Genomic DNA, 26693 nt, shown 5'->3' with positions numbered 1-26693 from the left:
TCGTTTGAAAATCGTTATTGCTGAATACGGAATTCAAAAAAGAATCGATATTCTGTTTGTGGATGATTGTGATTTAAGTTAGAGGTTTTCCTTGCTGTTGGTGTCATTGAACCAACTAATCGTGTTATTGAAACAACCTACATTCTCTACTTCGGTTTGCCTAGAAACTTGTTTATTTTTTATTGAACGTGTGCCGTGGATGATTGATGAACCATGGATTTAATATTTTGCTGAGATAGACCTTATTGAAACTCTGATTCTATGTTTAATCATTTCTGAAACTGAACTGTATTTTTTAAAGGATTTGGTTTGTGATATTGTTTGCTTCTGAGCTTCTTGCATTGTCTAACCGGAGTTGGGGTTCGGAGGAAGGGATATTACAAATTGGAGAAATCATTGTTAGAAGTATCTTTTTGTACAGGTTGAACTTTAAACACCTCAACATAAAATCGACATATAAAATATATTGTTGGTGTTTTGCTATTTTCGTTTTGGTATTCTGGACTACCTAACCTAGTTGCAGTAAACTAACCGTATCTCCTTAGATATAGGTTGAATTTATGCATTCTAGGACTCGTCGGAAAGCTTACAGATTCCCCCACAACTTTCGTGTTAAGCTTATTGGAAGACTCTGTATCTACAGTCTCCAAAAATGGGCTCGAACAGAGGACTCTGTCATTCAAGTGACTGTATCTTGGTATGTTAGGGCGATATCTCATCAACCCAGTATTGGTTTTCAGTGTTCTTGGATTCGTTGGAGAGGTATCAAAAATACCTCTTCGTGTTTGACCATTTGCAGATTCTGCCCATACAGTTTTTGAAAATGCACGTGAATAAGTGTTTGTCCGGAGTGTGACTGTGTCCCAAGTGTATCAGTCTGTCTTGTTTATCAGATCATATATCCGCGCTATGATATCAGAAAATTCTTATTTTTATTGTGTTGAAAATATAATTTTATTGGCTAAATTTTTTTAATTTACTATTTTACAAATTCTGCGATTTACAAGACGGAATTCTAGTATTATCTGACTTCGTCCTGTTTCTGCATTTTCATTTACTTCACTTCCACAATAGAATTAATAGTATCCGAGTCTTGGCTGTGAACATTGTTGGCACCACTATGTATTTGAAATTCTATTTTTTTTTCTTTGTTTGTAAGGATCAATGATTGAATTTTGGTCTACTTAGTTTGGCGGTTCATAAACTCAACATAAGCTTGTGCTTTGATCACTTTATTGACATTTTGCGCTTTACGGGTCAATAGAGATGGAACTAAGAGTGAATTTGGGTACCTTTTTTGTTGTTGATTGAGTGCAACGAGGGAATAGTTTGTTGATGATTGGTGATTGATTGCATAATTGACCGAATATCTGGAAAATGATAAGAATTTATTGCATAAATCATTTGTTTGTTCACACTACAAGAAAAACACTACTTAGCGATGAAAGTTTGCGACGGATTTTTTTCATCGCAAATTTGTGACGGATTAGCTAGAGAAAACTATATGTCGCTAACATTCGAATTATTTGCGAAAATTAACGACGAAAAAAATTCCGTCGCTAAATTGCTACGGCTTAGCGACGAAAAAAAAATTCGTCGTTAATCTATCGCTAATTTGTGGTGGATTAGCGATGAAATTTTTTCATTGCTAATTTGCGACGGCTTAGCTACGGAAAAATTCCGCCGTTACTTTTCGATTTAAACCAGCCCATCTAGAGCGCAAAATTCTCCCTCGCTCGCTCTCTCTGATTACCCCCAAATATTTGGCTTCCCGACGGGGAAGAGGGCGTGATCGATATGGCTGCCGCGAAGCCGCCCCAGCCAAATCCTGTGGCACTGGAAAAGGCGGCAGACGTGGAGGAAGACAATATGGGTGGTGGTGGCAGATTAAAGGAGTATGATGCGGTGGGGAAATCGGAAATGGGTGGAGTTGTTGGTGGTGTTGGGAAGAAGTTGGTGTTCTTTCCCGGGGCAAGGAGAGGCTTCGATCTGGAGGACTTGCTCAGAGCTTTGGTGGAGGTTCTGGGGAAGGGGACGTTTGGCATGACTTTATTTTCTTGTGTATTAAAAGTATGTAATTTTTTGCCTTTTTTGAGAGATTTGCAGTAAAAAAAATATAAATTTAGTAAATATCAACGAAAGGCATTCCTTGTGGACTTTATTTTTATTCTTTTTCTTTATAAGAGAATGGAAAATGGTAAGTCTATCTGATTTTGCATGTAAAACCTGTTTTTTTTTTATATTATATATGGTTGTTCTGCAAGTTTTTGCTGGTGGATAGGAAGGTTTTGAAGAGACACTATTTCACTGATGTTATCTCTTATGTGTTCCCTGTTGTTGTGTTCCTTTTGGATGATGCTCTCTCTCTCTCACTCACTCACATGAATATGAATATGGAATTCTGCGTCAAATGTATGGATGTTTTCAGTTGAGCCACAAATACAAGCAGTTGCCTTCTCGCTCTTCTTGTTGTGATTGTGTTTTAGTAGTGTGTTACATGCTTTGGAGCCAAATAAAGTAGTTTCATCCATTTGTATTTGAACTAAATAAATACAACGAGACTTTCTCTGTCTGCCCTCTCACTTTTTGTTAATACATGGATCAATTGGATGCCTTCTTGATTTCCTGTAGGGACTGTGTTGCAGTAGTAAGACATTGCTTGTTAGTGGTTATTCCCATGGGATGAGACTTACTCTCTTACTAAAGTCTTTTTCCCTTGATGATTAGGTCTACTTTAGCAAATACTACAAAGCAACGTGTACATCGGAGTTAGATCAGTCACACAATAACAAATGGCTTAGGTAGGCATGGTTCTTTTCCTTTTATAAAAGAATGGAAATTTTATAATTGATATTGTTGAATATTTGAAATCATGTTTCTATGCGTGTTCCTGTCTATAGCCTAAACATTGCCTGAATTTGTGTGTAGGATGGTTACAGTGAAGAGGCTGAAGGACATGAGCATAGTCCAGAGGGAATTCATGGTGCAGATCGAGAAGATTGGGTCTATGGTGCACAGAAATCTCGTCCCTCTATGGGCGTATTACTACTCCAAGGAGGAGAAGCTCTTGTTCTATGATTACATGCCCATGGGAAGCCTATCTGCATTGCTTCATGGTAAGTGTTTTGGTGGATCCGTTCTGTTGGTGGAATTGATCTTGCTTTCTTATTTTGGTTTTTGTTGTTTCTATGTAGCTTGTGTTGTCCTTCTCTCTCGTTCTTTTCGGTTTTTGTCTTCTCTTTTTATTCAAGCTGTATTTGATTGTTTCTTTCTTTTTGTTTTGATATAATTTGGTTGGTTGGTTCATTTTGCATACAAGTTTTCTTTTCGCCGTACTTTAGTTGGTCGTGCATAGATCTTTTACTTTTTCTTTTTTGTTCTTAAGTAATTAGTTGAATAGTGCTTGCTATCTTTTCTAATGGTTTGATTGGGGGAGCTGGTCCTTGTGTTGTTTTGAGATCAGTAATTTAGTGGATCTGTGGTTTTTTTTGTCTTCACTGTTTCTTTAGTGCCCTTTTTTTCTCTTCCTTTTCTTGTTCTTCTCCCCTCTTCAAATGATCAGATGGTGTTGATTTCTAATTTTATTTAGTGGATCTTGGTCTTGGTAATTGCTTTTTCTTGATGTTTTTGTTTAATCTTATGCTCGTTAATGCAGTCTTCTTATTTCCTCATTGAATTTATTAGGTTTGGTTGGTAGGACTTGTTTTTCTGTTGAGTTGTTTGCTTGGTTTCCTGATACTCTGATTGATTCATGATGTTTTTCATGTTCTTTTGGTGTACCATTTGTAATTTTCTTGTCCTTTCATTCATCTATTTCTTCTTTTAGCTGATTTGGTAGCTTCATTCTCTACTCCGAATATTAAGTTGATTGAGTTGTTCTTGGCAATTACTGACAAGCAAAATCGGTTAGTCATTCGGTCTTGGTATTTTGTGATTAATGTTGATAGCATTTAGATCTTTTATTCATTGTATGTTTTTTATTCATCACACTGAATTGTGATAGATTTTCTTGATGACATTAATCTAGACAGTCTCTTCTTGTTTTGTATCATTTATTTTCTCTTCTTTCTTCTGATAGAACATCTGCGAACATGAATAAGAGGAGCAGTCAGAATACCACTAAATTGGGAGACAAGGTCGCGAATAGTCCTGGGAGCGGCAAGGGAAATTGAATATCTCCATTCGAGCAGTTTGTCACCCACATCAGTTATGCACTATTTAGGCATATAGAATTTGACATGAAGTATTTATATTTCAATTTTTTTTAATTTTTTTAAAATTTTGTGGTGAATTAGCGATGGATATTATCTGTCGCCAAAATAGCAACAGATTAGCGACGAATAATATCCATCACAATACTAAGTTCGTTGGTTATTTAGCGACGGATAATATTCATTGTTAATTTGTCACTATTTAGCGATGGATTAGCAACAAATGAGTTTCGTCGCTAATTAGCAACCAAAAATTTGCGATGAGCACTATCTATTGCTAATCCATCGCTAAACAGTTTAGCGATGGATAGCGTCTGTCGCTAATTCACATTTTTCTTATAGTGTCAGGAGTTTTTGCAGTTTACTTTATAGATAGTTTCTTATTGATGAGCTAATTTTTTAACCCTTGGCTCTGTCCATTGTGGATTATGATGTATTTGGAAGTTTTGGATGTACTGTGAGGGTATGAAATATTTACACTCAAGTGTATTTTCTGGTTTGTAGGTGAAAAAATTGAAGGCATTAGTATTGATGGGTTGATTTTTATGAACCATTTCAGTTGTGTGGTTGGTACTTGACTCTAAAGAGTACATGATATTTTTTTTGCTTAGTTTTGTTCTTTTGTCTTCTTAATCTTCAAGCAATAACTCATTTGTTCTAATTTAAAATTCAATTTGGAGCTAGATTAATATGATGGTTGAAATTTGTTTCTATTTATGCTTGGATTTTATTATTTCTGTCTTTCATGACGATGTTTGTAGTTGGAATAGTCTGGTATTACTTGATATAGTGAATCCTTCATGACGATGGCTAGCATATTTGATATACCCTTAGAAGATATGACATATGAAAGGGACAATTAAAACCATAATGATGGATAGAAATAACTTCTTCTAGTAGCTAACATTGATCATTTTCACCAAGGTGCAAATGAGAAAGTCAAGTGTTTTGCCAATCGGAGTCCTGCCATTATCTCCTTGTCAAAAAAAGAAAAGTTGAAAATTCTATTTAGGCCCAACTTTTTTATCCTATCCTGCTCTGTTTTTTCTTTATCAATTTCTCTCTCTTATTCTTCATTTTTTTTCTTTTTCTTCTATTTTTTCTCTTCTTTTTTATGCTTATTCTCCTCTGCCTCTCCTTCCTCTTCTTTTTTTTTTCTTCTCCTCTATTTGTTTTCATTTTATTTTTCTTCTGCTTTTCTTTTTTTTCCTGCTTCTTGTCTTACACCTCTCTTCTCAATCTCTCCCCCTCTGTCTCTTCTTCTTTTTCTTCTTTCTTTTTTTCCTTCTTCTCCATCTCTCTCCCTCTGTTTCTGTTTCTGTTTTTTTCTTTTCTTCTTCTCCTTGTCTCGCCTACTATATCTTCTTCTTCTATATTTGAATAATATAGCAAAATTGAAATTTTAATGAATTGCCTGGGCATTATAATTTAAGAAGTTTAATTTGGTATATTTTCAGTTTATCATGATATATTTACAGTTCTTTTTTAATTTTTTTAAACTCCTGAAAAACTGATTTAAATGAAAAAAATGCTGATATTAGTGATTATGGTTTTAAGCCAAATGCTAAGTTGATGGCTTCATTACTTCATTATAATGATTTGACTGTCTTAATGGGTTTAGATTATGCAGATTATTCTCCTCCATGAATCCATATAGATCTTTCTGACTATTTGATTGTCTTGAGATCACATTTTATGAATTCTTGAGTGGGTCATATTTAGAGTTCTTGGATACTGCCTTGGTAGATTGCATTACTTACATTTAAGATCGAAACTTGAACTCTGTTAATCAAACACAACTAATTTTTTTAGTATACATGGTACTCTGAAGTTCAATAATTTTCATTATTTCTAAAAATATATTGTTTAGTTTCAACTAAAGTTCCTAATTATGAATACGACATTCTATCAATTTTCTTTGCATTTGCTATAATTTATTATCACAAAAACTTTTTTTTCTTTTTTATTGTGGATTTGTGCCCACAATAGTTTAAATTCTTGGCTCCGCCTCTGTCTCAAGCCTTCTCAATTGCCGAGCCTAACTAAGTTGTGTTACGAGCAGGTGTGTCTTTGGATGTGGTCCTCTGGATTCTGATCCAAACCAACCAACCCGTTTGTATTCAATAGGTCGTTTCGTTTTCTCACCTTCCAATATTTTTCCAACATCAGGTTTGACTTGAGCCATGCATTCCAACCAGACTAGTATAAAGTATCTGATTGGTTGACTTGACCTGACTCGTGGATCAACGCAATAGAAATAGAACATTGACTGAGATGACCTATGGACCTCAAGGCGTGTGAAAACGGGTCAAGGTGAGTGGCTCAGCTGGGTTCACATAGTTAAGGTCAAGGCTGGTATGTGGATCGACTTGGCTCTCAACTGGTTTACCATACCAATGTCTACGCTTGGACATGGTCCACTCTTATGGACAAGGTACTGGAATTGGGTTTATAACTTGGATCAGATCCAGATTTGAATCAGGTTATCTTGTCACCAAGATATGATCCAAACAGGCATGCCCCTTCTTCTTGGATCCAAACCAGCGCAAATTGTGTCCTCATACATGGGTCTGATCCTGCCTTATAATGGATATTCTAGCCCCTGAACCCAACACTTTTTCACTGATAAGTCACAACCATTACTCTTAATTAATAGGGATGCCAACAGGTTAGATCCCCAGCAGAAATGGTGGATCCAGACCCATATCTGACGAAGAGGTGTTGGCACAGCATCTAAACCAGGTTCCAACCAGATCTACCATAGGTAAAACCATATCCAGGTCCGATCAGGATTAGATAAACCAGACCTGACCCATACTGGTAGAATAATATTGTTTTTTATATTTTTATATTGAAAAATTGTAAATCTTAATCAAAACTCAGGTCAGATATGAATCTAGTATGAAATTTCATAAACGATATCGGCCGTATATTAATTGGACCCTATAAGATCAACCGGAATTCTTAAGTAGACCTCCTTCTTTCATACCAATACAGATTGAGATCAGGTTATACCCGACCCGTCGACATCCCTGTCTTAAAGACAAGAATTCAATGGAATAAAAGAAAGAAAACATAAAAAGAAAAAAGAAAAATACAATTAAAGAATCTTCCACGTGTCACTTCACCTTCTCATTACCTTTTCAAAAAGGCCGACAGTTTTTCAAGGGTGGACCATCTCTCTCTCCGAGTAAATAAGGGTTATAGTTGATTGGATTCATTCGGACCTCTTTTCATGTTTCTCGGTATATATATATATATATATATATATATATATATATATATATATAATTCATGACAACTTTTCTAGATCTATTTTTGGATTCAGATTCAGACTTTCTACTTACTGAAAAATTGGATTCATATGTGCATCAACGATAGTCTGTATCATTAATGGTAATTTCTAGGTGAGGGTATTTCTCAAAGAGATTTTCAAAAGTTGATAAATCCTAAAAAAATATTTAAGAAAAATATTGAGAGTTTAAAAAATAAAAAATATATATAAATAACAACAAAAAAGATAAGAAAATAATAAGTTTTGCATTATTTTTCTTTCAAAAAAATAAAGACACATGTTTACAGGTTTTAAAATATAAAAGAAACAAAACAATAAGAAAATGCAAACTTAAAATAAAATAAAAAAAATCTCAAAAAATATCACGATATTATAACAATATTTTTTTTCTGGCAATAATTTAAAAATATCATGATATATTCTTGATATTATTGGCTACCTTGAAATAGTCGATAATATCAAGATATTTTTAAAATATCAACAATGGCATCAACCATAATGCATTAGTATCCAACCTGTTTGCACCCTTCCATGTAATCTAAGGACTTGTTTGATAGCATGTGCAGGATTGAACGAAAAAAACAAAAAAACAAAACAAAACGAACAATGTGTTCTCTTCATTACGTAACAACCGTATCATGCTTGTATCCAATGTTAGTTTTACACTGTGTGTGGACAACACGAACACACACAGATAATGTGTTGGATAACTTCATTTTCGATTGTGCAGCTCGATCCGTCCGATCATATGAGTGTTTTGATATGTTTATTGTTGATTTTAGCCTTGAATATCGATCTCGGATTGGATCTAAAAACTAAAAAATATTTACAATTCGAGTTATTTGAGAAAAAATAAAAATAATATTTTTTTATATAAATGATTTAATCAATGTCATAAAAGTTTATCATAAAAATATCAAACCTTAAAATCAAATGAACTATAAAAAACCAAATTATCAAATCCCAAAAGCAAAATAATTATAAAAAAACAAATTATAAAATCATATTAAATCATAAAACCTTAAAATGCATTCATATAAATCATAAATAAAACAAAAACCTTAAACTATAAGAAAAAACCATAAAATTAAATAAAAAAAACCCTAAATCAAACCCTAACCAAAGGAAATAAAAAAAAAATCTCTAGTCAAATAAAAAAATCTCTAATTAAATTATAAATCATTAAAATACAACAAAATAAATCATAAATACACCAAAAAAACTCTAATCTATAAGAAAAAACCATAAAATCAAATAAAAAACCCTAATTCAAACCCTAACCAAAGAAAATAAAAAAACATCCCTAATCAAATTATAAAACCTTAAAATATAATAAAACAAAGCATAAACAAACCAAAAGACCCCAAACTATCCCACAATATTCAATTCATTATACTCCACCAAAATAAAATTTAAAAAGAAAGAAGAAGAAGAAGAATATAGTACTACCAACAAATTGTGAACTATAGCATCACTCGATCAAAGAAATGCTGGAATTATTAAAAAAAAAATGATCAATCTCGAAATCTCAAACCATTTCCATTGAACCTGAATCAAACAAAATTCACCAACCATGATCAAGAAAAAGGGGGAAATCCCTTACTTTCTGCCCACGAGAGCCCTAATCATCCATAATGCCCAAGGACTCGAGCTCATCCATGATGCTCGCAATTAGGCTCTGGGTCAAACAGTAGTGCCAGATCTCTCAGCAGGAGGAGGAGGAGGAGGAGGAGGAGGTGATGGCACTGCAGTTGTTCCCTCGCCTCTGTTCGTCCTCTAAAAACAGCAATCCCTAGGGCGAAGATGACCCTCCGATGGTAGATCTAAAGAAGGTGGTTGCAGAAAGGGAGGGAAGGCAGGGATGGGGAGCATCAGAGGACAAAGCAAGAGTTAGTTGAGCGAACTGCCACCACCATCATCATTACCAACTCTCTCTCTCTCTCTCTCTCTCTCTCTCTCTCTCTCTCTCTCCAATGGCGGGAGAAATGGCACGCCTGGTCTGAGGAGTAAAGAGAGTGAAGAGGGAGCCTAATATCTATTTGCATATTGGGGAGAGAGCGAGTTTGGGAAATTTCCCCGCACTCACGTTCTAAACGTAATAGGGGAGTTACGAAAATTATGTAGTTTTTTTAATGTGATCGACGGACGTCTTTGGGGGGGGGGGACATAAAACCTACCTCTGATCGCAGTCGTTGGAAGGCAAATGGTGCACTAGAATTGGTTGGCAAGAAAATGTCTAAAAAACAATCAACCTCTAATCAAAAGCAATCAAGCCCTTCGCATGAACATGTATATAAGACATTATATTGCTTTCCATGTAGATTTGATTACGTGAAGCTTATCAATATCCAACTTGTGTAATTTCTAACATGCAACAATACCCTATAGACGTAATTTTCAATGTTGTAACCTTTGATCCTCCAGACCAGATTTTTCAGAACGATGACTTTAGTTTTACTAGTCTTTTGGTATGTAATCAATGTTGGGAGAATGTTTGCATTTCTTGTGAAACTTAATATAGTATCTTATATTATTCTGTTTCATGACAAACTCAGATCAATTCAAAAGCAAGCTATGGAACACAAGAATCACGTGTGGGCTCTTTTTAAGTATTACCATCAAGTTAGTTGTCATGCCTCTTTGCATGACCCAATTTCCACATTGTCGGATTTGTTAAGAGTTTAACAAAATAGTAAGTGAATATGCGTATACATTGGATGGTTTTCTTAAGAAAAAGTTTTTGGAGGAATCCATTTTCATGAATCGTGGACTACAAAAACAGAATTGTTAATATTATTATGGATCACCGTTCATGAAAATGGCTTCATTCAAAAAGCTATGGAACAAAGGAATCACATGTGAACTCTCTTTAATAATGTATCTTTCACATGTATAAATCCTTGTAATATATATCATTCACTTGTATAAATTGTAAAAATTGGGTATGAAAACTGGGTATTATATGTGAACTCAGTGCTTACACAATTAGTGAAAATCGTTGTCTTGTGAACTCAGTGCCTTCACATATCGAGAATAATTGACATATACAATGCAATGCCTTCACATATACAAATCGTTATATATAAATTGTATGGTTCATATTTTATGAGAGGGCCTCTACAACATCCGGTAATGTCTGACTATAATTCGTTCACAAACAAAGCCACACGATGTACATACTTAGCAAAGAACAAACCGAGAATAATTCAACGATACAAATCAAATCAATGTAACTTTATCAATACAAATCAATTTCGTTCACAAAGACTAAAAAAAACATATTGTATCCTCTATTTGTAAGACGCGCGATTGGTTGGAAACTTAACGATATTTGTAAGACGCTGAGATCTGTTGACAAGAATGCTTGTTTACAGATGTGAGGAAGGGTCTTTACCCCATTCGGTATCCTCCATTCACTCAGTATGTGCAATGTATCGCAAATCGTGATTGTAGTAACATACTACCGATTTGTGAGATATTATTTTATTTGTTAATATCGATTTGTAATCTATTATGCCGAATTTTCATATCGATTTGTAACATATTTTGTGATATGTATATTGATTTGTAAGATATTATGTGTTTTATAGTGCCAATTTGTAAGCTATTATGCTGAATTGTTGTATCTATTTGTAATATATTATGCGATATGGATATTGATTTGTAAGATATTATGTATTTTCCAATATCGATTTGTAAGATATTTGTAGAAAGACTTTCAAAACATGTGCGTGCAAAAATACATTGTCACGTGCTTGTGGTAGTGATTTTCATATTCAAATTGCTGCTTATTTAGCGATTTCTAGTGAAATCGCTTCACAACATCGTAGATATAATTAAATCGCTATCGTCAACACACATATATGACAAATCATTTCTTTTATTGGAATGGTAAGTAACAACTTGATGCATAGTATAAGCAAATAACAAATCGTTGTTGCGTTTATACTCTGATTCATTCAATTGTTTCTTTGACTTGCTTAACCTTATCGGTATTTGTCGTTGAGTGGTGCCACATAGCCTTTCATTACAAATAACTGTGTAGATCATTTATATATATATTGCAGATTTGGCATCGAAAAGTGAATAAGCTTATGTATGCATGAGAAAAGCATCAAGGAAGTTACTTAAAACCGTGTAGTTAATTCACCATCAGTCTGTTGCAGCTCATGAAGACCAGTCCGTTGCAGCTCATCGAAAATGATAGCTTCAGTTTTATAAGTCTTTTGGTATGTAATCAATGTTGGGAGGATGTTTGCATTTCTTGTGAAACTTAATGTAGTGTCTTATATTATACTGTTTCATGACAAACTCAGATCAATTCGAAAGCGAGCTATGGAACACAGAAATTGCTTGTGAATTCTGTTTAAGTCTTATCATAAAGTTAGTTGTCATGCCTCTTTGCATGACCTAATTTCCACATTGTCGGATTTGTTAAGAGTTTAACAAAACAGGAGGTGAATATGCTTATATACTGGATGGTCTTATTAAGAAAGAGTTTTTGGATGAAGCCATTTTCATGAATCATGAGCCACAAAAATAGAATTGTATCTTTCACATGTATTAAAAATAGAACTCTATTTAATAATGTATCTTTCACATGTATAAATACTTGTAATATGTATCATTCACATGTCTAAATCGTAGTTAGTGAAAACCGGGTATGAAAATCGAGAATTGTATGAGAACTCAGTATTTATACAATTAGTGAAAATTGTTATATATAAACTGTATCATTCATATTGTATGGAAGGGATTATAAACTGTGATAGGCTATATCGTTCACATAGACAAAGCTCGTAACCCTAAACCCTAAATCCAATTCCCTACACCAAGAATCCATAAACCTAAAACACAAAACCCTAAACACAAAACCCTAAGCCCTATAACCTAAACCTAAACCCTAAACCCTAAATCCTAAATCCTAAACTCTAAACCCTAAACCTAAACCCTAAACCCTAAATCTTAAACTCTAAACCCTAAACCTAAACCCTAAACCATAAACCTTAAACCCTAAACCTTACACACTAAACCCTAAACCCTAAACCCTAAACCATAACCCTAACCCTAACCGTAAAACCTAAACCCTAATCGATTATATGATTTTCAATTACGTAGAGTGAACATTACAAGGCTCTGTTCACTGTACACAATGGTAATCACTTTACGATTTTCATTTACGAAGGGTGAGCATTACAATGATTTCTTAACAGTACACAACGCTAATCACTTATACGATTTTCATTAACGAATGGCGAACATTGCATCTTCTCTGCCTGTTGGGATCCATATCATTATCTGCTGCCAATATACTTCATGAACAAAAATATTGCAAACAGATAAGGACCTCCATTGGTAGATAGATTTGCCTTCAATCGTTCGCAGTGACTAGCGAAGGCCACTGCGTAAACTGAAGGTAATGATGTTGATGCTGATGATGTTGTCTCTTTCGAAGCGCATCAATATTTGGATGTGGGTTGATGCTAGTGATGATGTTGATGATGTTTGTTTTCTTAATTCATGCAAAGATCATAACTTATGAATGCAAAGGATTACAACGATTTACAGTACTGAAAGTTAAATGCTAAAGCGATAATGATTTGTACTAAGGAATACTATATCCTGCAATGATCGTTACTGAAGAACACAAATGCGTACAACGATTTACAGTACTGAAAGTTAAATGCTTAATTGATAATGGTTTGTACTAATGAATACAAAATCCTGCAACGAACATTACTTAAGAATGCTAACAATTACAACGATTTACAGTACTGAAAGATAAATGCTAAAGCGATAATGATTTATACTAATGAAGACAAATTTTTGCAACGATCATTACTTAAGAATGCAAATGATTATAATGATTTACAGTACTAAACGATAAATGCTAAAGCGATAACGATTTATAGTAACAAAGACAACATCCTACAACGATGATTACTTAAGAATGCTACACTATTCAATGATTTATACTACTGAATGATAAATGTTGAATTGTTTGTAAACAGTTTTAAACAATTTACCTTATTGAATTGCAGACCATCTAAAATGAACTTAGAATTATCTTTCTTTACATAAATTGTATCCCACCGACTGAGCTTTGGAAAACCATAAATCGCAGGGCCACACTAATGCCGCAACGTGAGAATATGCTCCCTTGCCCAGGCCTACAAAAATAATATATTAGTAACACTATAACCTTCAATACTTTTTTCTTTCTACTTTTTGTTTTATAAGTCATTGTGTAATTCACGTTAAGACAAATCGTTGCACATCTATTGTATCTGAATCGTTATACTAGATATTGTCCCAAAGCGATATACACAATGACGTCTGCAACAGTGAAGTTACCTTTATTTGTTCTTAACTAAGTCTAAACATCGTGTTGATTTATTTATTTTTTCTTTTTCACCATTTTCGAATGTCATTGTGTAAATCGCAATGGAACGTATTGTTCCCTAAGACAAAGCTCGTGAAGGAAAATCATAATAAGATATTCAAACAGATTTTGTTTGATTAGTTGATGGGTTTAGGTGGGATGGTTGTAGAGATCATGATAGAATACCTTATATAAAAAATAAATCGCGATCTCTTATATGCAACTGGTTGCAAGCAAATCGTGATCTCTTATAAAAAATAAAAGCAATCACTTTTACTTATAAAGGTTGAACCTTACAATGATCTATTCAGTGGCACTTGTGTCTTACACTTATTAAAAAAAAGAATTAAACAATTAAAGAATGTTACGTTACAAAAATTAATTATAGAATTAGAACAAAGAATTATACAATTACAACAAATAATTATCGGGTTAAAAATAATCACTATTGTTTATTCAGTGGCACTTGACGAGTCTGATTGAGAATCAAGACATACAAATCGTCTCTTTCGTTTAATTGGTGGAGACCCTTTCCTCGGTGGCCACTTGGTTCCCTCGAACTTATTATAAACATTGGTCATCATCTCTACCAGTGACCACATTTGCCTCCCTAAATTGCTAACCTCCTTTCGTAAGTCCTTATTCTTCCTCTCCAACAACTCCAACCTTGTGTTGGAGACTATGTTCTCTTTTCTTAGCTGTATTCGCTCCTCATTGTGTATTGTTACTAAGGTAATTGTTGTTGTAACTGGAGGAAGACGAAGGATGTGTTTTTTATGCTGAGATGCGAGATGATGGGGGACATAAGGGAGGCACGTGTTCCTAATATTCTCAATCTCCAGATTTTGATGCATGGGTTCCTAATATTTTTGGAAATAGTTGGGATCATATAGTCGTTCTTTATAATCATACGCTATGGCACAGACACCTCCTTTGTTCCAGCTATATAATTGTTCCCTGTAGCGTTCATGCCAATTCACGTTCTTGCCCCTACCACTATTCATCATCCTTTTGACTTTCACAGGCTTCTTTGGGATAGACTGTCCCAAGCCAGATTGTAGGAGAACTCAACTGTCATGCTGCAACTCTGCTTCATAATTGCTAAACAACCAAATATCGTGGTCAGACAGTCTCACACCCTCAGCAACAATCTCTTGGTCCTTGTCCTCCCCATCTCCATACGGTCTTCACAAAACCTGTAAATTGAATATTATGGTTTAGGTATAGACAATTATTCATACTAATGAATGCTAAATATTAAAATTATTTATAATAATGAATGCTAAATATATTACAACGACTGTTACTAAGAATGCAAATGATTATAATGATTTACAATACTTAAAGATAAATGCTAAAATGATAACAATTTGTAGTAATGAAGACAAAATCATGCAACGATGATTACTTAGGAATGTTAAACATTTCAACGATTTATACTACTGAATGATAAATGCTGAAATGATTGTAAATGATTTTAAATAATTTACCTCATTTAGTTGCAGACCATCTAAAATGAACTTAGCATGATCCTCCTTGACATTTATTCTAGCCCACCGATCGATCTTTGAAAAACCATAAATCGCAGGGTCACACTGAGGATGCAATGCGACAATATGCTTCCATGCTCAGGCCTACAAAAATAATATATTAGTAACACTACAACCTTCAATGAGCTTAGTCTATAAGTACTAAATATGTAATAAACAAATACCTGAACAAATGGCCAAAACCCTTCGACGATTTTTGTACCCTTACTCGCACGGTAAAGTTGACTGTATAAGTGTGCGAGCATAGCAGCACCCCATGCATAGTTATCGACTTCATCTAAGTCTTCCATGAATTGCAGACACAAGTAACTTATTCCCAAACCAGAACAATCGGAAAATAAAGTAAGACCAAAAAAATAAAGAAGGAAGTCGCGCAACTCTTGGTCAGCTCTTTCAGATGCACATGTAGCGGACCAACCTTCCCATATATTACGAAAAGAAGAAACTTTCATCGATGTGGAATTGCTTCTACCAAAAATAAATTGACTCCAGTCATCCATCGACATTTCTAGAAGGGTCGTGCACTTTTTCCTTGCGTTATAGTTTGAATCCCGTAATAGGACAACACTTCCATAGCACTTAAATTCAGTGATCCACGCCACATTGATCATGCATTTATTCTAGCATTTTATCATATTAATTCATGCATGATTCGATGAATAATCACATTAAATTCCCACATTTATCGTTAGTTTTGAGAAAATGCGCGAAAAAAGTTAAAAATTTAAAAAAGCATAAATTACGAGTTAATTTGGCGAATTAGGTCGTTTAGGAATTAGTTAGTGATATTTTCTTTAGGATTTAGATTTTTAATTAAAAAAATAAATAAATCGGCAAAATAATTTTTTTTAGAAAGTCTTAGTAGTTTAGTAAATAGTGTAGTTTTTTTTTTTTAGTTTTAGAAAACATTTTCATTTTAAGCCTTTTTTAGGAATTTTAGAAAATAAGTGGGGCATTTTCTAAAACCCCCTCTCTTTAAATAACCCACGTAGGGTTTGAGAGGGGTTGTTCTCCATTGCTCAAACTTAGCCCCTCTTCTCTCAACCCCTCTCCATCGGTTGCTTCTTCCCCCTTCTTTTTTCCTCCTCTTCTCTCAATCCTTCTCTCGCCAGTGGATTTCTCCTCAATGGGTGCCGCAGCGGCAAAGGAGCATCCACCTTATTTCCCCCAACCAAATCTGTAAGTCTTTTCTCTTCCCCTCTTCTCTACTCCTTTTCTTTTCTTCTCTTCTTATCTTATATTTATCCTCCTTTCTGTTTCACGATTTTTCCTTTTTTAAGTTTGCATATTGTTTTTTTGTTTCTTCAGATTTCTTTTATGCGTTTTACATTTACGCACATCACACTTTCATTGTAATTTTCTATTGTTTGCATTTGTTCTTCAATTCTGCATTTCATTCATTGTTGTGCATTGTTTTGATTTTTTAATTTTCATTTGTTCATTGTTGTATCGTGAATCATTGTTCTGCATCTGTATGCTCTCACTGCATCTCAATCATCTGCATAACATCTGATGTTCATCAACATCCTAACAATCCACATCATTGCCTGTTGCATCATCAATAGTTTTCAATTCTTTCATATTGCATATTGCATTTGACATGATCAAAGACTCTGATCAGATCAATCAGAGCTCTCTTTGATTTGCGGTAAAGTCATGTTCTTAACCGTGAAAGCATCTTTTGGATTTCACGATGAGAACTGTGAATCATTTTTTCTAAGAACCAGTAGCCTTTGAGATGTTGTGAAATGCTCAGATCTTCTCTGAAGCAAGTCAATCTCAAACGTCTGTCGTGAAGTCCTCTGGCCAGAATCATCTATTACACATACCAGAACTCCCTGTCCTCTGGCCGGATTCATCCATTCCACCTTCCGAAGATTCACTATGAAACTCGGTTTCATGGTGAAGTAGCGTGAAAACTCGCCAAATTTTCCCCCCTTTAATGTGCTGGATTTGTCCTAGATCGTCCAGATTCACTACTTCTTCAATCGAAAATCTTAAATCCGGATCTATCAGAATACATTTGTGTATGCCGTGAAAATGACAAAGAAGAGCTATCAAATTTGATCCAATCTGCTAGATAATCCTGTTCTCACTGAGAAAATCTTCTTCCGGTGTCTGCAGGAATCATCACCTCTGCCGAAGATATACGAGCAAATCTACTGTGTGAAATTCAATTTCTTAGGGCATTTCCTCTGTATATTTCTCACAACAATTTATTTTCACAACCATTCACTTTCTCACACCATATTTCACATGGCATATTTCTTCTCAAATTCATTTTCATAAACACTTCATTTTCACATGGCAGTTTATTTTTTACAGCGTTCCATTTCCTCACATTATTCCTTTCTCATGGCATTTTGAAACTCATGACATCTCATTTTGAAATTCATGTTATTGACTTCATTTTTCACGGTAATGTGTTTTGAAAAACGGGTTTTCATAGTCTGTTTTTAAAGATGGCTCATGACTATTTCAATGCCTACCTCATGACATTTCATTAGTTTCATTAGCATTTTAATTTCATTAGTTTTCTTAGGCATATCATTTTATTTCACATTTTATCTTGCATTTCAAACATTGCATTTTTGTTTCATTCTACGTGTTGCATTTAGTTTTATTTTAGATATATCATTTTGTACATTTTAGGCATTTTTAGAAATTTTAGTCATTTTTTACTTTTACATGTTACATCCTTTCCTTTTGCAATTTTTTTACAGTATTTTACATTTGTTTTAGTATAGAACTACTTGTTTCCTCTTTCTGCTCTCTGTGTTCGTGTTTTGCAAAATAGAGCAAAGCGGGAGCAAGTTAGCGATATTCTTTGGTGCACGTCTGACATGCAACACGAAGCACAAGAATAGAAGACTTTTTGCTTTTATTTTAGAATTTAGGAATTTAATTCTGGGTTTGTAATAAAGTCTTTTTATGCCTTTTGCGTAGGATATTCATTCATTGTAATAGCCAAGTAGTTTAATTTTCTTCGTACTTTTCATTTTCGCAATAAAGAATAATTAGTCGTTTGTTTGAATACGAAATATTCTCGTTCCCTGAATTTGACCCAGTCTCTACCACTAGTGAGAACCATTTTTTTATATTTTTGGTGTATGGCTTTCACTCGATTTTCATTAAAAATATTATTTTCAAAACCGTCTTCCAAAACTCACACCAAATTTTGGCGTCGTTGCCGGGGAACGGCGAAATACGAGTATTCACTTTATTGCCTTGTGTTTGTTCTCATATTTTAGGTTGTTAGTTTAATTCAGTTCTTTAATTAAGATTGTTTAGTTGATTAATTAGGATTATTTAGTTTGCTTTTCGCATTTAGGCTTAGAACCACGTGTGTGCATACTGTAAAGACGAGCTTACTTTTTTGCACAACCCACCCATTAGGATTCCCTTAGAAATGACTGTGTACGATTGGTATCGTGCACATAGATTTCATTTTCGCAATTTCTCTGTTGAGTGCAACTATGTGGTGCTTGTTTATTTCTCATTTTTAGTATTTGTTTCTGTTAACTCGCTTTGTGGTTTGTGTGGTTTGGCCGCTAGCATGTTAGTTAGGTAGAAAGCCTGTACTTAGGACGGTTGTTGCACCGGTCTACCTTGTGGTGCATGCAAGGGCGATGCTCGCTTGACCCTAAGCTAGTAGAGTCGATCGAGGACCTCGAGTCCCGTATCAGAAAAGCCCATAGAGTTGCAACCATGGCTGAGGATCAACAGATGATTCGTCCCCTTAGGGAGTACTTCATGCCCAACGTCTACACTCCCGCCTCCTGCATCACGAGACCTGATGTACGAGCAAGTCATTTTGAGATCAAGGCCAGCGTTATCCAAATGCTACCTTCGTTTTACGGCCTTAGCAACAAAGACCCATATTGTCATCTTGACGAATTCCTTGAGATTTGCTCGACTGTGCGAATCAACAACTTTGGAGATGACGCGTTAAGGTTAACGTTGTTTCCATTCTCCCTCAAAGATAAAGTCAAGCATTGGCTAAAGGCTCTTAGATAGTTCAGATTACCACTTGGGAAGGAATGCAGCGCGAATTCCTCAAAAAATACTTTCCAATTGGTTAGACGAATCAATTTCGCAAAATCATCACCAGTTTTTCTCAGATTGAGGGAGAATAGTTTCACGAAACTTGGGAGAGGGTGAGAGATCTTCTTCGCAAGTGTCTCCACCATCAGGTGACTCACTGACAACTGGTGCAATATTTCTATGACGGTCTTACTGAGAAGAACCGTCAAATGGTTGATTTGTCGTGTGGGGGTACTTTTATGCTCAAGAGTGAGGACGAGGCTTAGTCTTTATTTGAGACCTTGAGTGAGAATATGATGCATCATACCTTGTCTTTATGGCTCAATAGGACCACATCTCTGTCTAGTGGTCCTAGGCAAGTTGAGATTTCTGAAGTAGGGTCCGAGTTAGATTTGCGTACCAAAGTCGACCTGTTGACTAGGAAATTAGATCAATTCCTAGTCAATTCTTCACGAAGTCTAGTAGGGAGAGTGTGTGGGCTATGCGCTAGCCCTGCACATTGTGTTTCAGAGTGTTCGGTAGCACTGCTATATTCTGAATTCGTTCAGGAGCAGGTAAAGGCTGCCTAAGGTTTTGTTAGGGCTGAGCATGATTCATTTGCACCCTCATATAACCCAGGATGGTGAAACCACCACATTAGTCCACCCCATCAGCCCTCCCAGACACAACATAGACAGAGTAACTTTTCACAAAGTTATTCGCATCCCATAGATCCACAGGTCCACACCCAGTATAGTCTGCATTCTCCCCAGGAGCCCACATCGCGCATATCATTTCAGGAGAAGATGTTAGATGCCTTTTCTAATATTAAGGTCACTCTTTGTTCCCACACGCAGTCAATAGCCAAGCTAGATATTCAAATGGGACAGTTGGCTTAGGCCTTCAGTAGGCAAAATCAGGGAAACCTACCTAGTCAGACTGTTGTCATCTCAAAGGGAGAGAAGCCCATGTCATTTGACGTGCACCCCAACGATTCACATCATGAGCATGTCAAATCTGTTACATCTCTTTAGAGCGGGAATGTGTGTCACCCCAGTCAAGAATCGACTCATACACCCCATATCACACTCACTGATGAGTCGATCTCCTTTATTAGGCCCCAGGAGAAGGGGCAAGGCCCGCAACATACATTATCATTATATATTCACTGAGCCCCAATCTCTCAGGCATTCAGACCACCAATTGCTTTTAGCAAGCAAGAGGTGCAGATGCAAAAGATGCTTGACCTAGTCAAGCAAGATCATGACCACCACCTGTTTGAGGTTTCATATATTGATAGTCGTTTGGTCCCATACTCTCCTTTTGAGAGTAGTCTCCCAGAGAAGACTAATCTCTGTTCTTCATGTAGCGAGAGTCATGATATTACTTTTAGGGGTCGAGTGGGTGGGAACACAGTGTGCAGTATCACAGATGACACTCTTTTTCATATAGAGCCCGATTGAGCAAGATTTCATGTCCATTGATCTCATGAACGATGAAGGTTTTTCCAGGGATCCGTCTGGCTGGGGACATGAAACTTAGCGCTTTATGGGAGGCAACTCATATGTTGTATACTATTAGATTTTCCTTTCACGTTTGTAGATTTCCTTAAGTTTTTCGTTTTCCATTTCATTCATGAGTTTTTCATGTCATGTCATGTCATGTCATGTCATGTATACATTGCATTCACTACATTTATAGAACGTGCATTTATATTTTATTTTAGGTTTATTCTACCCTTTTCCCTCATTTATTGCATCTCATATGCATTCACGTAGTTTCATATAAGCATGGGGGAGTGCCACTGGGACAATGTCATTCAGGCATGGGGGGTATAGTAGCTCATCTGAATATTTCTGTATACGTTCTTACATATGTTTACATATCTCTCATAAAAGGTAGGTTTTTAAAGAAAGAGTTTGAACTTATATGAATGTCATTTCAAATCTAATGTTTTTAGAGAATTTTTAAGCCCCACGAAAAATATTTCTGACACTGATCTAAAAAACCATGGTTGTTTATGTGGATTTCAAAGAAATAGCGATAGATGCATGTTAGAGTTTATTTTGAATCACAAGTATGAATATGCACAGTTTTATGTTTGAAAAACTAAGCAAATGAATAATATTACATTTATGAGCTCAAAAAGTGAAAAAGCGCATACATTTAGTTGTTTGATATCTTCGTACTCTCTAGTAGCTGGGCTTAGACACAAGTTGAAGTGTTTGAGTTTTATGTCGAAAAGGTTAACGAAGGAAGTCAATTCTTTGTCTACGTTGATATTTGTGGCCTATTTTGTTTGAGCAAGTAGAGTCTGATGGGTGTTTACACGTGGTGCCCTAAAGCCATCTGGTTTGGGAGCCACCGGCTCGAAAGCCCGTTACATGGACTTTATAGAGAGCCTAATAGATATTGACATTGCACATGACAGAGAAGTAGACTATACGTAAACTATAAAAAATTGAAGGTCTAGTGACTCGAGCAATTAAGTCCGAGGGATACTTTGTATCTGGTGCCCTAAGGTCGTCTGGCCTGGGAGTCACTGACCCAAAGCTCGTTACACGGGTCACGAAAACTGAAAATTTGATATAATGCCCAATAAAAGAAAGAAAGAAAAAATGTGTGAAAAATTGAAAATCAAGAAAAAGAAAAGCGCTTAAAAAGAAAAAGTTCACTGCTTAAAAGTGTGATTGAGAAAATCTGTGCAGAAAACATATGAGTGGGGATAAATAAATAATAACTTGTTTTTATTTGATTCTCTAAGAATAAAACATAAATAATTGTGATAGTTAGAAAAGTGAAAGAAATTCTTTTTTTGTGGTGGTATATAAAAGACTCTAATTATGTTTTGATTTTGCAATAATAGGAAATATTTGTAAAAATAAGTTCTTTAACTACCTACTACTTATGAGGATGCGTAATATTATGTATACATGACAAATATGTTTGTGGGTAGCATCACTGTAAACCCTCATGAGACCTTACTCGTCCATCGGGGTAACCCAGGGGTTGAAAGGGCTTGTTGCATGTGCTAAATGCAACCATGATTCCTACGAAAGTGAGTTAGTGGGTTAGTTTGTGTTTCTTGCAATTTTGCTTCAGTTTGCTCGAGGACTAGCAAATGATAAGCATGGGTGTATTTGATCATGCATTTATTTTAGCATGTTATCATATTAATTCATGCATGATCCGATGAATAATCATATTAAATTCCCACATTTATCATTAGTTTCGAGAAAATACACGAAAAGGTAAAAATTTGGAAAAAGCATAAATTATAAGTTAATTTGGCGAATTAGGTCGTTTAGGAATTAGTTAATGATATTTTCTTTAGAATTTAGATTTTTAATTTAAAAAAAAAATAAATCAGCAAAATAGTTTTTTTTAGAAAGTCTTAGTAGTTTAGTAAATAGTGTAGGTTTTTTTTTTAGAGTTTTAGAAAACATTTTCATTTTAAGCCTTTTTTAGGAATTTTAGAAAATAAGTGGGGCATTTTCTAAAAAACTCTCTTTAAATAACCCATGTAGGGTTTGAGAGGTGTTGTCCTCCATTGCTCAAACTTAGCCCCTCTTCTCTCAACCCCTCTCCACCAGTTGCTTCTTCCCCATTCTTTTTTCCTCCTCTTCTCTCAATCCTTCTCTCGCCGGTGGATTTCTCCTCAACGGGTGACGCAATGACAAAGGAGCGGCCACCTTCTTTCCCCCAACCAAATCTGTAAGTCTTTGTCATTCTCATTCTTCATTATATTTTGGTACCTTTCATAACGCACATTTAGATGGTACTGACGGATAACTTCTCTAATATTCATCCCATAGAACGAATGAGGATTTTTTGTCTGACGAGCTTTAGACATTGCTAACATGCAAAACACATAAATTTAACCGCATCATTATATGTTACAACCACCTCTCAAGTATATAATAATACAAATTATCCCATTCATTAAACAATCACCAACATTACAAATCATCACAATATTTGGCTTCATAAGTAAACATCGTTGTAAGATTTAGCAAACTTAAGTACAAATTGAGGTAACTTCATAAGTATACATCACTACTGCTTTAAAGGTATAAATCGTTGTTGCTTCAAAATTATAAATCATTGTATAAATCACAACCTTCATAAGTACATATCGTTGTAACATTTGGATTCATACGAAAACATTGTTGTACGATTTATCAAACTCAAGTACAAATCGTGGTATGCATCGAAAGTACAAATCACTATCAATTTAAATGTATAAATCGTTTATGCTTTAAACGTAAAAATCGTTGTAGATATTTAGCCTTCAGAAATACACATCGTTGAAATGTTTGGCCTTTAATAAGAACAAATCGTGCTAACTGTTTTTCGATGCTCAGAAGGTGGATAAGTATAAATCAATTTATTTAATTATGAAAATAGGTGTTATTTAGCATGGAGACGACCACCCAATTGCAAGATTTAACATTCATATTAAGAAATCAATTTTTTTGCATAACGAAACCTTGGTAATCCGATAGTAAGGGAGAAACACCCAGAAGGTAGATGCAGCAGATGGTGGCAACGATGTTGCCGCTATGCAGACGATGACAAATGATGCTTCGGCGAAAGTAGACGATGGCAAATGATACTCCAGCAAGAGCAGACGACGGCAAAGGAGGGTCTGGTGGCAGGAAACGAAGGCAAAGTTTGTGCTGTCAAAGGGAGCTCCTGTTACAGCAGATGGTGTAAAAGTTTACTGATTAAGGCGAAAACAAAATGTTTGGACGTTAAAGAGTTAACATCATTCTCGAACCGGTGTATCACTTTTCTAGATGGAGGATCTCAAACCGTCGTTTCTCTTTTTTTGAATGAAGGACATTTTTGTCATTTTCCCAAACTGTCATTTCATGGTAAGAATGGTGGGAAAGGGTATTTATGTCTTTGCAATCGCACCAGATTATGATGCTAAGTGATGCCGACACACACGGGGATACGAGCCCCAATCACTTATATACGTGGCGCTCATTGGGACCCCCGAACACGCACTGTGGCTATCGGCCGTCTTGGGGGGAACATATAACCTGCTTCGTGTTTTGCATCTGCAACATCCAACGATTGATTGAAACCCTGTTCCCAATGTAATTTCAGTCAGAATCTCAGCAGGAACATGGGATCAAACATACCCTAAAGGTTATAGACAACTTCTGATGCAAAGATTCAGCCTGGATCCAACATAAACATGTAGGGCACGAAGAAGGTTCCACACAATCATGTTGCCATATGTGCAACTGTGGTGGATTCTTGCCTCGTACTGTCCTCCATCGTCTTTTGTTAACCGTCCCTTCACAATCGTGACAGCATTAAAAGGGAAGACCCAACCGAACAAATTATTTTAATCTTCTTGATAATGACGCTCGACCAACTAGGAGCCTTGAACCACCCGTTCAAACGATCTAAGGATGCTAAAGGGAAATAGTTTTCTTATTCTATGTTGGGAAATAACATAATTACATACATTTTATAATGATTTTTTTTCTCCTAAATTCTTTTGAAAATGGTTTAGCTTCATATTTAAAAAGGTAGAGAATTTTTTGAAGACTTAAATAGATACCTTTTCTAGTTACTTATACTTTAACTAACCTGCAGGTGCTTGAGATGCAAGTTTTTGACTTTTGATTTTAAAATTGCATCTAAGGAGTTTTAAAGGCCTTTGTGACGTTTGGACGGTTTTGGAGGTCCTTGACAATTAGTTAAATGCAAGTGACCATTTAGGGGTTATTTTTATTTAATTTTTAAAATATTGGATTTATGACTATTTAAAATCATTTATCACCCAAAATGGTTTTAACTTTTCAAGTCTACAAAAACTCTTGATTCTTGTTTTTTTTATCATCAGATTTTTTTCTTTTTATTCTCAAGTTTTTTTTTTGCATTTTTCATCATTTTTTCTCTTGTTTGACTTGCAAGTTCGCTTGGGAAAGATGTCACCTAGTCTTGTGAAGCATTGATTCTCTTGAGGTCCAAGTCTAATTGTATTATGGAGACCCAATCTTATTAATTTTTTGTCCACGTTTTCAAAAATCTGGAGCTTGGGTGATTGAAGTTCTAAAGATAGTGATCTTAAGAACGTGCATCAAGGTTTGAAATCTCGAATTTCCAAAATTTAGTTTTTGACCACCGTGATTCAACACAGGTATCCCACCCATCAAGGCCTGCCCAAAACAAGTAGCTGGATCCATGTTAAAGTGAGTTAAGATGGTAGAAGCACGAACCAAACTCATATAATTTAAAAGTTTTCAACATTTTTTTTATAAATCCAAACTTGCTGATGTTTTTGGCGCGGCCAATTTGCTATGAATTTTGTTGGATTGTGTATTTAAAAAAAAAAAAACAAGATTTTTGGATGTTTGAATTGATGAAATTTTTTAGTTGATTTTCATGCTTTAAAAAATCTTATAAGCATCTTAATTGGATTATCCTTAAATATATATATATACAAAATACCCATGCTGAGTCCATAGGTTGGATCATGTCTGGCCGGGAATCCAACAAAATTCATAGCTTAAAACTGACCCACATATCAGTTTGGGGTCATCAAATGAGTGAACGGCATCCAATACACGTCTTACAATGACCCTACGATACTTGAGGAAAGTACAAGTATGGGATAAGAAGGAATCTCTTTACAGAAGTTTTAGTTTCCACTTGATTTGAGGTACGGCGGGACCATGGCTACTAGAAATATGTGAAATGGCAAAAAAATTTGTCAATGAATACATAATTTAAAATAATTTTAAGACAAGTGAAGAAAACCCCATAAAATTCGTCAAATAATGTCTGTAGGTTTAATTGGATATTAATTTCTTAAAATAAGGTATAAAAAGGACATGTATATGAGTTTTTCCTGGGAAATCAAGTCAGGGCATAGGAAACCGTGTGTTCGAATTCCAGATTCATTATGATCCAAACCCGATATCTGACAAAGTTGGATCGATGTTAGAGTTCATTTGAAAACTACTACTTCTCAAGAATCACGTTGTAGATCTTTTCGTCAAGAAAACAAGTTCGTCTGCTGATGTTTTTTAGAGCCAGAGACTTTCATGCTTTTATAAGATTTTCAAAGTTTTATTAAAAATTGACATTTTTTTTTATAACCCGAAGAAACTGCACCCGGCACGAAGACATGGTCGCGCTGGCTCAGCCTGTCATACCCACGGTCGTCGTGCCGCTGCGTCAAACTCCGAAGCTAGAACCCTTGCTCCCCG

At 35.3% G+C, this 26693-nt stretch overlaps 1 protein-coding gene across 1 annotated transcript; it reads left to right on the top strand.

Moving 5' to 3' along the window:
- The first annotated feature begins 259 nt into the window (after positions 1-259).
- On the top strand, positions 260-4576 carry LOC149837490 (putative inactive receptor kinase RLK902). Its single transcript, XM_090007397.1, has 4 exons — positions 260-762; positions 2728-2801; positions 2929-3116; positions 4079-4576. Exons 1-4 carry the CDS (start codon positions 700-702, stop codon positions 4093-4095), a joined length of 342 nt encoding a protein of 113 aa, XP_089863523.1. The 5' UTR covers positions 260-699; the 3' UTR covers positions 4096-4576.
- Positions 4577-26693: the final 22117 nt, after the last annotated feature.

Source organism: Nuphar pumila, chromosome 5 (genome assembly GCF_984573655.1).
Source record: "Nuphar pumila chromosome 5, dmNupPumi1.hap1.1, whole genome shotgun sequence".
NCBI lineage: Eukaryota > Viridiplantae > Streptophyta > Magnoliopsida > Nymphaeales > Nymphaeaceae > Nuphar > Nuphar pumila.
The sequence above is the reverse complement of the archived record's forward strand: the minus strand, read 5'-3'. Positions and strand labels throughout refer to the sequence as shown.

Bases quoted from the DNA above. Each gene is read 5' to 3' on its own strand.
- LOC149837490 (XM_090007397.1), top strand. From the start codon at position 700: ATGTTAGGGCGATATCTCATCAACCCAGTATTGGTTTTCAGTGTTCTT. The intron at 763-2,727 runs GTATCAAAAATA...CTTGATGATTAG, and splicing joins TTCTTGGATTCGTTGGAGAG to GTCTACTTTAGCAAATACTA. The intron at 2,802-2,928 runs GTAGGCATGGTT...ATTTGTGTGTAG, and splicing joins CACAATAACAAATGGCTTAG to GATGGTTACAGTGAAGAGGC.